Source organism: Strix aluco, chromosome 4 (genome assembly GCF_031877795.1).
Source record: "Strix aluco isolate bStrAlu1 chromosome 4, bStrAlu1.hap1, whole genome shotgun sequence".
Classification (NCBI taxonomy): Eukaryota; Metazoa; Chordata; class Aves; order Strigiformes; family Strigidae; genus Strix; species Strix aluco.
The window spans coordinates 29,127,208-29,141,358 of NC_133934.1; the positions used below are offsets into that span (position 1 = coordinate 29,127,208).

At 43.0% G+C, this 14,151-nt stretch overlaps 1 protein-coding gene across 6 annotated transcripts in view; it reads left to right on the plus strand.

Annotated features, from left to right (window-relative positions):
- The first annotated feature begins 4,822 nt into the window (after positions 1-4,822).
- GABRB1 (gamma-aminobutyric acid type A receptor subunit beta1) overlaps positions 4,823-14,151 on the plus strand; it is a 137,564-nt gene continuing 128,235 nt past the window's right edge. For all 6 annotated transcript variants that reach the window (XR_012623066.1, XR_012623067.1, XM_074822466.1 and 3 more), the window contains exons 1-3: positions 4,823-4,974; positions 5,057-5,148; positions 5,235-5,302. Coding sequence is in view for 4 of the 6 variants with exons in the window: in XM_074822466.1 (XP_074678567.1) it covers positions 4,889-4,974; positions 5,057-5,148; positions 5,235-5,302 (246 nt within the window). In the remaining 2 variants the exon portion in view is untranslated. The remainder of the gene's footprint in view (positions 4,975-5,056; positions 5,149-5,234; positions 5,303-14,151) is intronic.

The window sequence follows — 14,151 nt, forward strand, 5'->3', positions numbered from 1 at the left end:
GAAAGTAGAATCTTCACTAAGAAGATCTTAATTGACCTTTATAGCATATAAAAAGAGGGATAAAAACAGGGCACAAAGAGGGCATGAGTTTTGAGCTGTACCTTTATTTCCTGAGGGAAGGGCGAGGTGTGGAGGCTTACTGAGAGACCAGAAAGGAAGGGAAGTGGCTGGGAGGGTGAGGTGCTCTCCTCAGTACAGGGCAGCATCACGCTGTCTGCAGATCCCAGGATAAAGCACAAGTTCAGTGTCACTCCGCAGCTCTTCTCAATTGCTTGTGCAGCTTTCCCACTGCACTGAAATCCCCAAAGCACACTAAAAGTATCTCCAGCTTGTCATTTGCTGTCATTCAAGAAAACTGCTCACAAGCTGTATTTGACTCAAGGGATTACTGTAGGTATACGATGACAATAGCATTATCACTAGGCAGATGAAATATGTGACGTATTTCATTACCTGCCTCTTTTCTCTAAGTATAAATATTGCCAGGGTTTGGTTTTTACCTGCAAAGGTAGTAATTTCACAATTCCTAGGTTTCATTTCATGGTTTTCAAGTGCAATCATTTAGCGTAATTTTTATAAATTTGAAAATTTGATCTAAAATTTTTAATGTATCTTATAGTTACTGCAAAATGTCACCTGCTTGGTGCCAAGTAAGAAAAAATGTATACCCATCCTAATTCTCATTTTTCTTTTAGCTGGGGTGTATGCAGTATGAAAAGCCACACAGCCAAGCAACCAGTAGGGCACAGATGTCTGACAATGCATAATCCAAAGATCCTGAGCTCGGTTTTCTGCTGTCTTCTGTGCACATGGTAACACTGTAATGCAATTTTGCTAATCAGTGATGCTGCTTTCACACTTAACACCAGTCCTGCTTCTGGCCTGTGGCTGGTGTACCTGTTCCCACAATAGTTCTCCCCACTGACTGGAAAACTGCAAGTCCAGCTGGACACTTAAGATTACATGTATCCTGCGTCTGCAAGTCCCTACTTCCAATTACTCAAACCAGTCAGTATTACAAATATTAGCATCTTCAGTCATCACCTGCACATACAAAGTGCACAGTGTGAGGCACGCAGTTCCCCTTCCCTGTTTTGAGCACAATCACAAAGACACACCTTCCCTCATTCTACATTTAAGAAGGCACGAAGTAGCACTAGAGAGAGATTGCATAGTCACAACTTCTGAAATTTTGTTTCCCCTAGTTTCATTAAAAGTTGCGGTCCTCCTTCCTACAGATCTTATCCAGTGGGAAACAGGAAAAATTTCCCTTTTTTTCAGTGATCTTGGATTCTTTTTAATTAGCCAACATTGTCTGAGCAGGACATTATCTTTGTACTGTGTGCACTTTCTGATTCCAAATGAAAATGAGCATTGCAAAAAAGATCTTTAATAAACTGGAAACATTTCTTGTGTAAGAAAAAAGGTTCCCTCCTGGAAGTTTATGCATAATGAAAGTGAAAAATGAACATGCAACTGGCCCAGGATGGTTTTATGAATCATGTTTTGCAATTATATTATTCATCTTGCTTCTAGTAAGCATTCGACATGCCTCATGGCTACTATGTTAGAACTAATACCTTTTGAATTGTTTTAGTTTACTAGTGCTTATATATGCTTAATCAAGATGAAACTATTCCCCACTCAAAAGGTCTGCCTTCACTAACACAGCCCATAAAATATGTTTTAAAAATCTTATTTATAAGATGTATGTCTTTCTCATAGACCCTATGAATACTAAACCCAATGTAGAAATGAGTGGAAAAAGGATTTGGCATTATCATTAGCAATAGTTTAAAGAAAATAGATTCTTGAACAACAAATATGAGAAAATAACCATAAGAAAAGACCATAAGAGCAGAAATTGAGGCCACTACAGAAATCTGTTTTTCTTTAAAAAATTGCAAACTAGTGGCAAAAGTCTCCAGGTTAACGTCCTAGGTTTTTAGGCACTAAGTAGCCTGATTTTCAAAAGCGCAAAGCAGCACATCTACTTATGTGCCTACATTCTGGGGTGCTCAGCAAATTCCAAGATGCATAGAAGCCATGTTGGGTACCCATCAGGTTTCACTCAGCCTGAGTGAGTGAGCAAGCCCCACTGGAGTGGATGGAAAGACACACTGCTGTATTTTGAATCAAGTTTATTGACTGCAGAAGCTGCAGCTTGAACCACATTTGTAAATGAGACCAACAGATGTCTCATCACCTGTAAAAACTTTTAGACTACGTTTGTGAACAATAGTGATAATATCTGGGCTTTGAAAGTTAGCTTCTTTGCCATGGTCACACATTTTGGACGTCACCTGTTCTTTCTAAAAGGAGTTGTTAAAGAGCTGCCGAAAGCAAGAATTATGTTGCAGAGAGTATTTTTATCAAAATTACAGAAAGATTCTTCCACACTGGTGGCCTGAAAAAGTATGCTATATTTTCCTAGAAACAGATCTGCAAAGAAAGCAGAACTTGAAGTTCTTAAACCAGACAAAACTAGTGAAAGTTTCAGTTGTGGAAGAGTGGAAGTCCTGCTGTTAATAATTTATCTTTATCAGGTCCCAGACATGTTCCCATCATCCACCTCATGGGGCAAAAGATCCTTCTCACCACTGCTGCTGTGGCAGTGTAATGCCATGCAGCTCCTCCTTTGTGTGGTTATTAAAAGTACCATATAAACCTCTTTGTTCCCAAGCCCCAACTACTGAGGAATCTTTTCAGTGTTGTCTCCACACAGTGGGATATTTGCAGTTTTTTCAAGACCCCAGTTTAGAGCCCAGATCTTCCCAGTGATCAAGCTGAACAAAATGGAGTTGAATTTCCATAGCGTGCCACTTTTGGGAAACAGTCAATGGCTCAGTAGTCTTATTTGTGGGATGCTCAGTGGAGGAAGCTCGATGCTGGTCTGCAGAAGCCAGGACAACTCAGCTGGGAGAGCTCTCAGAGGAACCTGCTTGCTGAGGGGAACATCCTCACCCTCCCCAGCAGTACAGCTGTTGAGCTGAGGCATCCCTAACGGCAGCAGACCTGCAGGGGAGGCTTAGCTTATGGCTTTTCCAACCAGGTGCACCTAAAACACTTCAACCACTAATGGGCATTCAGTCCAGGGACCGGACTACTGCTAGTCCGAACTAAAGATGCCCTGAAATGTGCAGAGAATGAAGCATTCATAGAGAATAATCCCCTGCACTTATGCCTTAAAATGGATTTTGGCAAGCCATAGAGGCAGTGGTCTCCCTTTCACACAGGCATGTCTGACTTTCACATGGCTTATGACAAAGCTAAAATGATCTACAGGATATAAAGCTGCCCACCATCAAGAAGTAAAAGGGACTCTATAGTCCCATGGAAACCCCTAATTCAGTGCTTCAGAGAAACTAGGTAACTTTATTGTGGCTATGTTTGATACAACTCTGAATAAAAAGATAATTTTTGGCAGACTTCTATAGGCAGGATTTTTTTAAAAAAAACTGCTATACCCAAGCTGCACCAATTATAATTGAACCCTACTAAAATGTCCTGATCAGGGTTAGTAAATTTTAAAAATGCTTTCCAAACAGCAATGCTAAAGTACCACCAAGTTGAGCTGGGAGATCACATTTTTCAGCAGCTTAGGACTAAAATAGGAGGGAAAGCTATGTTCAGTGCAAAAGTCCTCAAAGCCAATTGAAAATATTTATTATACTGTTACAAACCAGCAATAAAATAATTATTTTCATAAACTTGTACTGTCATTGTTACAGGAAGTAGCTGTGAGGGTGAAAGACTCCCATGGTAATCTCTCAGGAAGTGTGTTGTGCTCCTTCTCCAAGGGTGACAAATTTGCATAGAAATATGCATTGTTAAAACGTTCAAAATTATCACTAGAATTTGTGTCACAAACTATCTATTTCAATATTCCTGCATTTTTCAAATATTGTGGCATATTTCAACCACAAAAGCATCACCAAAAGTGTGCCATTTCTCAGAAATAAGACTGCACGACACTGTAGGAGCCTCAAAACCATCAAATACATATCCCAAGGTCACCGCGCGCAGGGTTGTATAGCACACAGATGAGGTGGGTTGAATTTGAAAGGGATAAATGTTATCTCTGCTGAGCTACTGTGCAGGGAAACAGAGTGGCACCAGCAAAGTCATAAATTGTTGACAGGGCTCTGACTAGTCAGCGTGTAATACTGCTCATAAGAGATCAGGCTACGTTAGGACATCAATTCATAGTGTCTTTATAAAAATACCCTTCCAAACGCAAGATCAACTACTTTGGTTGAAAAATAGCAACTAAAAATCTGTTGCAACCTCCTGCGTATGCCACAGCGGGTACTTCTGCGTGACAACTCCGGTGAGAAACCTGCTCAAGGAGCAGCCCGTCGATGCATCGCTAAGCTTCACAGCTGGGCAAAGTACTGTTTGCACCAAAACGTGCCACTTCTTTCGAATTTGCCAATTCCCGTTTACCTTATCATTAGCATCAGAGCCTGTCAGTGTGAATTTTCACAGAGAAGTGCCCTCAACAATTCTTTATTTTCTCTCGACGAGAAGTTCGCGCCCCGCCGGACTGGCAGCACCCGGCCGCGGCAGCCCCTCACGACAGCCCGGGGGCTCCTGGTGCCGACCTGCCCAGCCAGCCGCTCGGCTGAGCCGCCCGCTGCGGCTGAACCGCCCGGCCAACGGCACCTGTTGCCGCACCGCCGCCCTCAGCGGCGGGGCGGGGCGGGGCTGGGCCCGCTCCGCTCCGCTCCGGGGTCGGGCGGGGCGGGGGCGCCGCCCGCGGGCAGAGGTGCGCCCCGGCGCCCCGCTCCGCGCATGCGCCGTGCTGTCGGGAATTGTTGCTCCGCTCCGCACCAAGTTGCAGTCCGCGGCTCTTCCCCCGTGAGGCGGCGGCGCGGCCGGGGCCGGGATGAGGGGACCGACAGCGGTGCGGCGGGACGGCCCGCGGGCCCTGTCGTTGCCGCTGGTGCTGGCTGTGGCGTGCGCGGCGCGCAGGTAAGCGTTGCCGGGCCGCGGAGAGACGCGGGTGCGGGGCCGCCCGGCCGCCTCCCTAACCCGCCTGTGCTCCTTCCCGCAGCGCCGACGGGCCCAGCAACATGTCCTACGTGAAGGAGACGGTGGACGGGCTGCTCCAGGGCTACGACATCCGCCTCCGGCCCGACTTCGGAGGTGAGGCGCCCGCGCTCCCCCGACCCGCGCCCCAGCACCCGCGGGCGCCCCGAGCCGGCTAACGCCGCCTCCCGCTCCCCCCGCAGGTCCGCCCGTGGATGTGGGCATGCGGATAGAGATCGCCAGCATCGACGTGGTCTCGGAAGTCAACATGGTGAGTGACCCGCGGGCCGGGCCGGGCCGGGCCGGAGGGCGCTGCCGCCGCTCCCCGCCGCTCCCCACCGCAGCGGTGGCGCCCCCCGCCCCACAGCGCCGCCTGCTGGAGGGGAGGCAGCCGGCGCCCCCGGCGGCGCGAGCTCGTCCGCGCGGGTCCCGCGGCGACGGGCTGTAACGGGAGCCCGGCGGGGGGCGGGAGCGGCCTCCCGAGCGGCAACGGAGGCTGTGAAATTGCCAAGCGCATCGCGGTTGCTAGGAAAAGTTATTTGTGTTGCTGAGATAACGTTTACATGCCTGGTTCGGCCCCCTAGAAGTGCTCCCTGCCGTGATCAAAATACCTGCCCCAGGTTTCAGGTCCTGGGTTCTGCTTGCGCTGGGGCTTGCCCTTTGCATAGGCAACGGCTGGCTTCGGAAATGTTGGAGTTTCTTGAGCTGTAGCAGCAGATGGACAGATATGGATTTTTTCATGTTAAATGATTTAAAGAGTTTGCAGGCTAGTGGCGTTGAGTGAAAGGTGCAAAAAGAAAAGAAAAGGGAGCTTCTAGAAAACACTCTTTTTCTCATAGAAGGGAAAAAAGCCCAATATTGCAGATTAAGTATGTTAAGGACCTTGCCTATCCAGCTATCAAAATCAGAAAAGTCTCGTAGCTACAGGTGTGAAACACTGCATTTGATTTCAGTTCTGCTGCTGGAGGGAACGCTAATAGACATGCAGGCTTAGAGAGCAGAAATGTGTCTGTGTAGTGCTTGCCTCGTTTGACAGCCTTTTCCTAGAAGAAAACAAAAAATCAGTTACAAGTTTGAATATTTTACAAATTCATGTTGGGTTGGTATGCACCGTGGGCATTTTGCTCTCACTCTTTTCTTATATTTGGTCTCATATGAAAATCTAAGATGCTTTTTTTCCATAGGGGAACACCCATTTAGTTAAAAGAAGCTAGAAACCTTACATTTCCATCCTGATCAGCAGTTTATTTCACTCAAAAAAAAAAAAAAAAAAAAAAAAAAAGTGATATTTGCCCATCCAAAGTAATTTACCCAAGAGCAGTGACTTTCTCCTTGGTATGTTAGTTGTCATTAAAACAGTCTCCTGAGATATTGTTCTCATTTTCATATTTGTTTTTGTTTGTTGTATATACTCAGTTCCTGTTTGTGTACAAGTGTTATGTTTGCTTATGAATATGCTTGGCAGAATGGGGAGGAAAGGAGATTTGTCACATTGGGTGTAGCATATCAGGCTCTGTAGAGTGCTAATACCACACAAAGAAAACAGGTTGCAAGTTTCAGCTCCTGGAGTACCTGTTGCTGTGTTGTACTTTCAGGGAGGAGCATGGTAGGGACTGTGCAGATGAGGCAGAGAAAACAGAACATAGACTTTATCAAAACAGTCAAAGAACACATCAGTTCCAACTCCAAACTGTTTCTACCACCCTGTAATGGGATTGCTGCTTCTAACAAAGTGGTACACCCTGGGAAAGCCAAACACAGCAAATACCATCACCAAAGTACCTGCTCTGACAGGTCCAGAACTTACCTTGCAAAGTCTCAACAGCTGAAATAGTCTTAATTTGCAGGAGAGTGGATGTGATGGTTTCCAGTGACAATGTCACAGGGCATTAACTGCATTGCACCAGCTTACAGCATTTCTGCTTAGCTTTGATGGATCCAGCATGCAACTTCCTCCTCCATTCCAACACTTGCACAGCCCCTGGGAAACTGTAATTTGAACTTCTGTTTTTTAATCAAGGCAAGTTACATGCTAGATGGATTCTTTGTCTAATCTCCATGTGCTTGGAGAGCAGTTCCCTAAAATGCCACATCTCTCTCAGTGGAAGGAAGCAACCATTCCCAGGTATAGCCAATAGGCCATTCCTTAAAGTAAACTATGGAAAAAACAGTCTCCATTCTGAATCAGTCTGGAAGAGGCTTTCCCATATCACCAAGTGCTTACCCGTACAAACCCATGTCTAGTGTTCTTTGTTGCAACATCTCTATTGTGTTGCTAGAGACTGTTATATAGTCTTTTTGACAGTGATGAACAATTTCATCCATCATTGCAGAAATGAGGGGATCAATATCTCAGCTGAAGAAAATTTTTTCTACCCAGTAAAATAGTGCTTTATTCTAGTACTCTTTCTGAGAATCACACCCTTGAAATGCTTAATGTTTCAGCAACCTGTGAATCATTCACCTTCTCTCCTTTCCTTTTAAACTGTGGTCTTGTAGATTACTTTTTTCTTTGTTTAGTAAGAGCTACCATTCTGTGGCTTTAGAGCCAGAAATGTTTACCAGAAGATGCTAGTTTATAGCTTCTGTTGTGTATAGGGCAGTTTTATTGCTGAAGGAAACCAGTAGCATGAACAGAGAGCGCAACTGAAGGAAACCAGTAGCGTGAACAGAGAGCACAATGCCCTCATGGTGTGAGCTCCTCCTGGCAAGAGAGTCTGGTTGGACTCTACTGGAGCTCTGTTCAGTCAGTCTCACTCTAGCAGTATTGGAGGGGATTGTCTGATCCCCTGTCTGTCATGGGTACATGAAACCTATTTCCGGAATGACGGAAGGAGCTATTCCAAATCCTGCGATCCACAGCCAGGGTTAAATTTTCTATTCCACTCTCGGTGCTTAAATAAGAGTAAAGATGGTTGGGGGGGGGGGGAGGGCGGGGAAGAGAGGTCTCTATCTAGGCTATGAAGGAGGTGTACCCCTTTGGTGCATTAGCTGAGAATTTGTCATGGCTGTAGGCTGGCTGCCAAGTCAACAGGCTGATCTGTGTGTCTGAGTACATCCAGTCCTCGGGTAAAAAGTTGAAATACGGACGACAGAACTATTGTGAATTCTGTGAACACCATCAGTAATAACTGTCTGCTCAAGCAGCTTGTCTAGTTGTAGTGGCTTCTTCAAAGATACTAAACTATTGTGAAATACTTTACTCAGTTAACAAATGGAGACTTGCACAGCCTTGAAGTCAGCCTTTCTGTTATTTCCCCTGAGTACTTGGTCCTCATCTGTTCAGCTCCTTAAACTGCATTGTTTTATAGCTACTTGGTAGTTCAGTAATACTGTAGTGAGCTGCCATAGCATCTTTTACAGAAGGATTAATTGAAGCACTCATTCTCATGCCTCTCCCATTTGGCATCAGATATGTTGTCATGTATTGATTTTTGCAGGTAATAAGCTGAAGAGCTTGTCATACATTGAACAAGCAGAAGTAGAATGTAAAAGTCCTAATGGCCATTGCCCAGTTCTAAGCGTACTTTCTCCCTAATATACCATGAGATAAGTTTTAATCTGTTTCCATCAGATTTTCACATCCTTGCTACGGTAACTGCAAGCATTCCCTTCCAAAAGTACAAGGTGACCCTTCATTTTGTCTCAGTTAATGACTGTTCAGCTAACTCTCATCGATGACAGAGTTCCTTTAGAAGGATATCAGACATTTACATGAATATAAAGAGTTCATTAAGAACCATGCTATGACTAAAACTATTAAGCTGCTGTGATGTGAATTGTCTGGTTTATTTTGATACCTTTACATGGTTAACAGAAGGTGCTGCTTGTCCATCAGTTCTTTCATGTAATTCTTCAGCTTCTGTATACCCAAAGTCACTTTTACTCAAGGCTCTTACATTTATCTGATTTCCCAAAGAAGCTACAAATCTTGTAGAGAATGAGGATCTCATCTGCTACCTACTGCTCAAAAGTCACTACCTGGTTCTCAAGATTTCTCCTTAAGTAGCCTGTCTTTCATGCTGTCAACATCCCAACCTGTTGGATAATGTCTTTTTGCCCCAGAAATAATATAATTTAGCTTAAACCTCTCACTTTTTGTGTCCTTTTGGGAAAACTGATAATTAAATAAGCCAGCTGCATAGATTTTTTTTTTTAATCCGTTTCATGCAATACTGCCCTCTCATATTCCATCTCAATCATGCGGGCTAGAAGGATTATACATAAGAAATTAGACATAAGAGACAGCCGTTATCTTCTGGTGCGTCTTTGACACCATGGCTTATGCTGAATGATGATGTCACGTGTTTGTGGCATAGAATAGACCTGCACGTCATGTTTGATCCCTCACTCTGTCATAACTGCAGATTATCATTGGTTTGGAGAATGAAGTGACTCCTGCGGTACTTAAAGCTCCCCTGTCCATGTTGTCAGACATCCTTTTCTACTACACTTACTTAGCTTTCCCTCGAAGCAATATAGTTTTTCTCTTTTTTTTTTTTCTTTCTTTAGGACTGCTTGCAGGCCTACTGCTGAAACACTAGCTTACATTAGAAATTGAATCCAAGAGAAATGCATTTTCTGATGTACTAGAAGTTTACAGCTGTATTACTTTAGAGGCTTTTAAACAGTTCTATCTCTGAAGGCTCGACTTATTAGTTAGTTCAGAGCATCTTCCTTTGTTCAGGCTGGGTAGCGAACAGTTCTGCAAGTGTGGAAAAGTGAAGAACAAACTTGTGTTCTCCCCCCACTTGATCTCTAGAAAGAATCTTCTTGATCTTCAGAGTGTGTCTTTCTGGGATACTTCATGCTTTTTCTGTTTGAACTTTCACAAAGTCATTTCCCGCGTAAAAGTGTTGATGTATTTTATTTCTTTTGGGATCTGCACAGGTTTGCTGTGTTTGCTGTTTATTACCAGTCTGACTCCTCAATTTCCTTCAAAAAAATGACAGATCAACAAAGTATGTTCCAGACAGTCTGAGCATCAGAACCAAGCCAGATGAATAAGCAGTCTTTGAGCAAATATCACTCTGCAGGTTGAAACTAAGGATTAGAGTTCTGTTTAGTTGTATAAACAGCAGTAAAGAGGGACATCTGCATCCAGAGCTGCATGAACAGGAGCACAGCCAGTAGGTTGAGGGAACTGATTATCTCTACTTAGTACTCACTAGACCATATCTAGGTACTGTATCCAGTTTTGGGTTCCCTCCCAGCCAGTACACGAAACATTTTGGGCAGAAGCAAGTTCAGTGGAGAGCCACCAAGCTGGTCATGGCTGGAGCACATGCTCTGTGAGGAGACACTCTGGGACCCAGGCTTGTTCAGCCTGGAAAGAGATGGCTTAAGAGGCAGCTTCCTGGTACCTGTGAAAAGGTTAGAGAGAAAATGGAACTAGGCTCATCACATAGGAACGTGGCAGGAGGACAGAGATGACAGACGTGAAGGGAAACAAAAGAGGTTCAGATTGGATGTGTGGAAGAGGGTTTTTTACCCTTTGAGGACAGTTCAGGAGAGAAGCAGGATGCCCAGGGAGGTTGTACAGTCTCTATCCTTGGTGGTCTGCAAGACCTGACTGGATCAAGCTGTGAGCAACCTGGTCTGACTTGACAGCTGAATTTTTCTATTTTATAAAATAACAATTGGTTAATGCATTGAGGAGGCAGAACTCCCCTTAACAGTAATAAACATTCACTGATAGTCAGTTGGGTCTAATTTCAAGAGTTCTGGGATGATCATGCAAGATGAACTTGATGAAATATATATATATACACACACACACACATATATATATATATATTTACACATACAAAAAAGTTTTCAAATTTGTCTGTAAATGCAAGGCAAGGGTATAGATGCCTCCAGGGTCTAGAAGAAAAGAAGGGCTTCCCCTTACTTTAGGGTTGATGCCAGTCAGGTGGCTGTGGCATCCTACACTGATAGGTGTTCAGTCAAGAGAAGCTGAATCTGTGGGTTTGAATACTTGGGCTGGTTAAGGCTTAGAACCAAGGCACTGTCAAGTTTTCCCATTAATCTGTGCAGGCCAGTGCTCATGCGATGGACCCCAATTTTAGGAACAGTAGAGAGACTTTGATGTATAGGTGCAGGTTATCTTAAGGCACTTTTTGCAGGCTGAGGGAGGCTTAAGCTGTGTTTGTAGACATAGCGAGAGTTTTACACGTCATCTTGTTCTTTCTCCCTGTCTGGATTAAGTATCTAAGAATTTAGCATGGTGGCTATTGTGAATCTCAGTGTACGAAACAAACTTTAGACTAGGGAACCAAATCGGCATTACGAACCCCATCTCACACCTCTTTGCATCAGAGAGGCCAAGTCTCATTTTTTGTAATCTTAAGTCTAGTTCCTGGAGAACTAAAAAGCCGAATTCATTCAGCTCAGTTAACAAGGCAACAGAAGTGATCAGGGTAGGCACACTGATAATAAATGGTCCTTAATCTAAATATATTTGCCTGAAGATGTTCATACAGATTAAACTGATTTTTAAAAAGACATAGAACTCATTAATTATTAATGAAAATTTGCTTAGCCATAGTGCAGAAGAAGAAAGAAGTACTTCTTTGTTATATAGCAACTCTTGAAGAGCATGAAGGACATGCAAAAGCACTTGAAATGAATATTATTAAGAATGTTCAGCAACTGATTTTATTTTTCCAGCAAATATGGAAAAACTAATCAAGTAATAATACATAAAGGTCAGATCATTTCATCACTGTCTGTTCCAAACAGGAGTAATTATATTAAAGAGTGAAACACAGAATGAATGTAGAAATAGACAGCTTGAGGTTAAACGACTGGGTCACTGTTACTGGATGTTTTGGTGACTACATGAATAAGCAGTTCTTCAACAAAATTAACAAGTAGGCAAAAAGGATAAAGAAATAACCTAAATATTGTTTCATATGATCCAGAAAGTGGATATATCTTAATTTTTCAAAAGTTAAACTAACGCGAGACCAGCTTCAGAGTTGATACAAGCTGTATTCCAAATTTTCTTTTTAGCCTGTCAGGCATAATATTTCCATAATTCCAAGGTTTAAACAAGCTAGCAATGAACACCATCCATAGAAAAGATGTGATTCTTTTATCTGGTGTTAAACTCAGTTTCCTACAAGGGCAACTGTCCTGACTCCTTCAATCATTTACTTTCTAGTCACGGCAGGTGGCTTACCCTCACTTTCCAGCTTTTCTCAAGAGCTGATAAGCTCAGTTCTGACCTGTGTACTTCATCTTTTAGCCCAGATTTTACACCTGACACCACAGGCCATCCTGACACATCTGTATTCCAGACAGATAATATAATTGTGCAGAGTTTACACTTCTGAAGACAAGAAATAAATCAGTCACACTTCCCGTTGGTTTAAAACATATTCTAGGAATGCAACAGAATAGCACATAACAGAGGACAGAAAATTACTAGAGTCAGTTGAATTTTTAATGCATTTTTTTTGGTAAGCTGCTTCTTACCTTCTTGTTTCTCCTGAGCATGGAGTCAAAAAAAAAAAAACCAACCCACCAAACCAAAACAACTGCAAGTCTGAAGTACGGTATTACTGTGATGAACTGTCAAAAATCTCTTCCACTGCAGTGATTAAGTGACCACCTGTAAAGGACAGGACCACATGTTTTCTTAATCATGCCCTAAAACACTTCTTCAGCCAGGTCTGGTTCCTGAAATCTACAGCTAATTGTATCACAGCAGTGAGCAGTGGTGCATATGAAACAGGAGGGGTGACACCCTCCCCCTGTTTACTGGAGGCTTTAGCACCCAGTTTGGGGTGTCTAGGATTTTTCTAAATAAGGGGTTTACCTGCAGTGAGATACGTCTTTCAATTATGTGGCTGAGAAAATCCAGGGTTTTCCCCAGCACTGCCTGTTTTGTGCACCCACATCAAACAACATGGCTGTACTGTGACCTCTGGAAACTTCCAGCTTGGAGTCTGTTAGCATGCACCAACCCCACAGTTCAGTGGCACAAACCTTTCGAAACATTCAGGGTCCCAATTGATTCTCTAATAATGGAACAGTCAGTGATTCACACAAAAGATCCATTCCCCAAAATTAACTGTTTTCTAAAAAGAGAAAAATAAATCCATAAAATTAAATTTAAGTTCTTCTAGGTACCTGAAAGATGTTTCTTTTCTTGTGTGTGTGTAGAGCAGACCAGGGGCTTAATTAAAAACTTGCATTTTCATTTTCCCTAATTGCATTGCCTTTTTACTTCTGCTTCTGAAAAGGAGAGACTATCAGAATCTTCCAAACTAAACATTTTCCTTCATAAGGTGATTTAAGGGATACATTTCAAGTGTCTGCAAAACTTAGTGATTTTTAAAAAATTGGCTTTATTTTGTACTCTATTGCCTGAAAAGTATTCTATAACTCCCCTGGGCTTTATCAATAAGTTCTCTACTAACTGCAGTTCAGTACAGATCAGGAGCTGAAGATGCACAACCAAGAGGGAACAATCATACCATCAGTTTACCCTGAGGTGGGAAAAGATCCCAGCCTCAGGGGAGGAACAGTAGCAAGCTCCAAAGCTAGCACCAGAAAGACTTGTTCCTGTTCACAGGATGCGAAGTATTCTGGGACAACAGCTGAAACTGTGAAATCAAACCCAGAGATTGCCATCATTCAGAAGTATCCCCAGATGATGTTTCATTGATCACTGTATTCCAAACAGAAGCTGCGTGGAAGAATTTGCTGGGGTGTCTCATCTCCCATCTATCCAACTGTGCTGTATTTTAAAACATCAGTAAAGCCTAAAAAAAAAAAACCTGTAAGGGCTTCTAGCAGGTGATGAGTCTGATATGGCTACCAGAAAGATTTTTATACTTTAATGCTCTTTGAGACTCCTTTTTTTCTTCTAGAAAAAGAATTCAGCATCTCAAGGCACGCGCTTCCGTGCTTGTAGAATTCTTCTTCTCTCACATACAATACTGCCTGTAACTCTGGAAGTGCTCCAAAAAGCATATTAAAATGAAATTATTTCCACTCCAAAGGCTAAACTACTGCAAATATGTTCACAGGGAAATCAGTAGTAGCAGTCACTGAATAATCTAGCAGAATAATATCAGATAATGATGTTTGATTCTTTCTTTAAGCAAC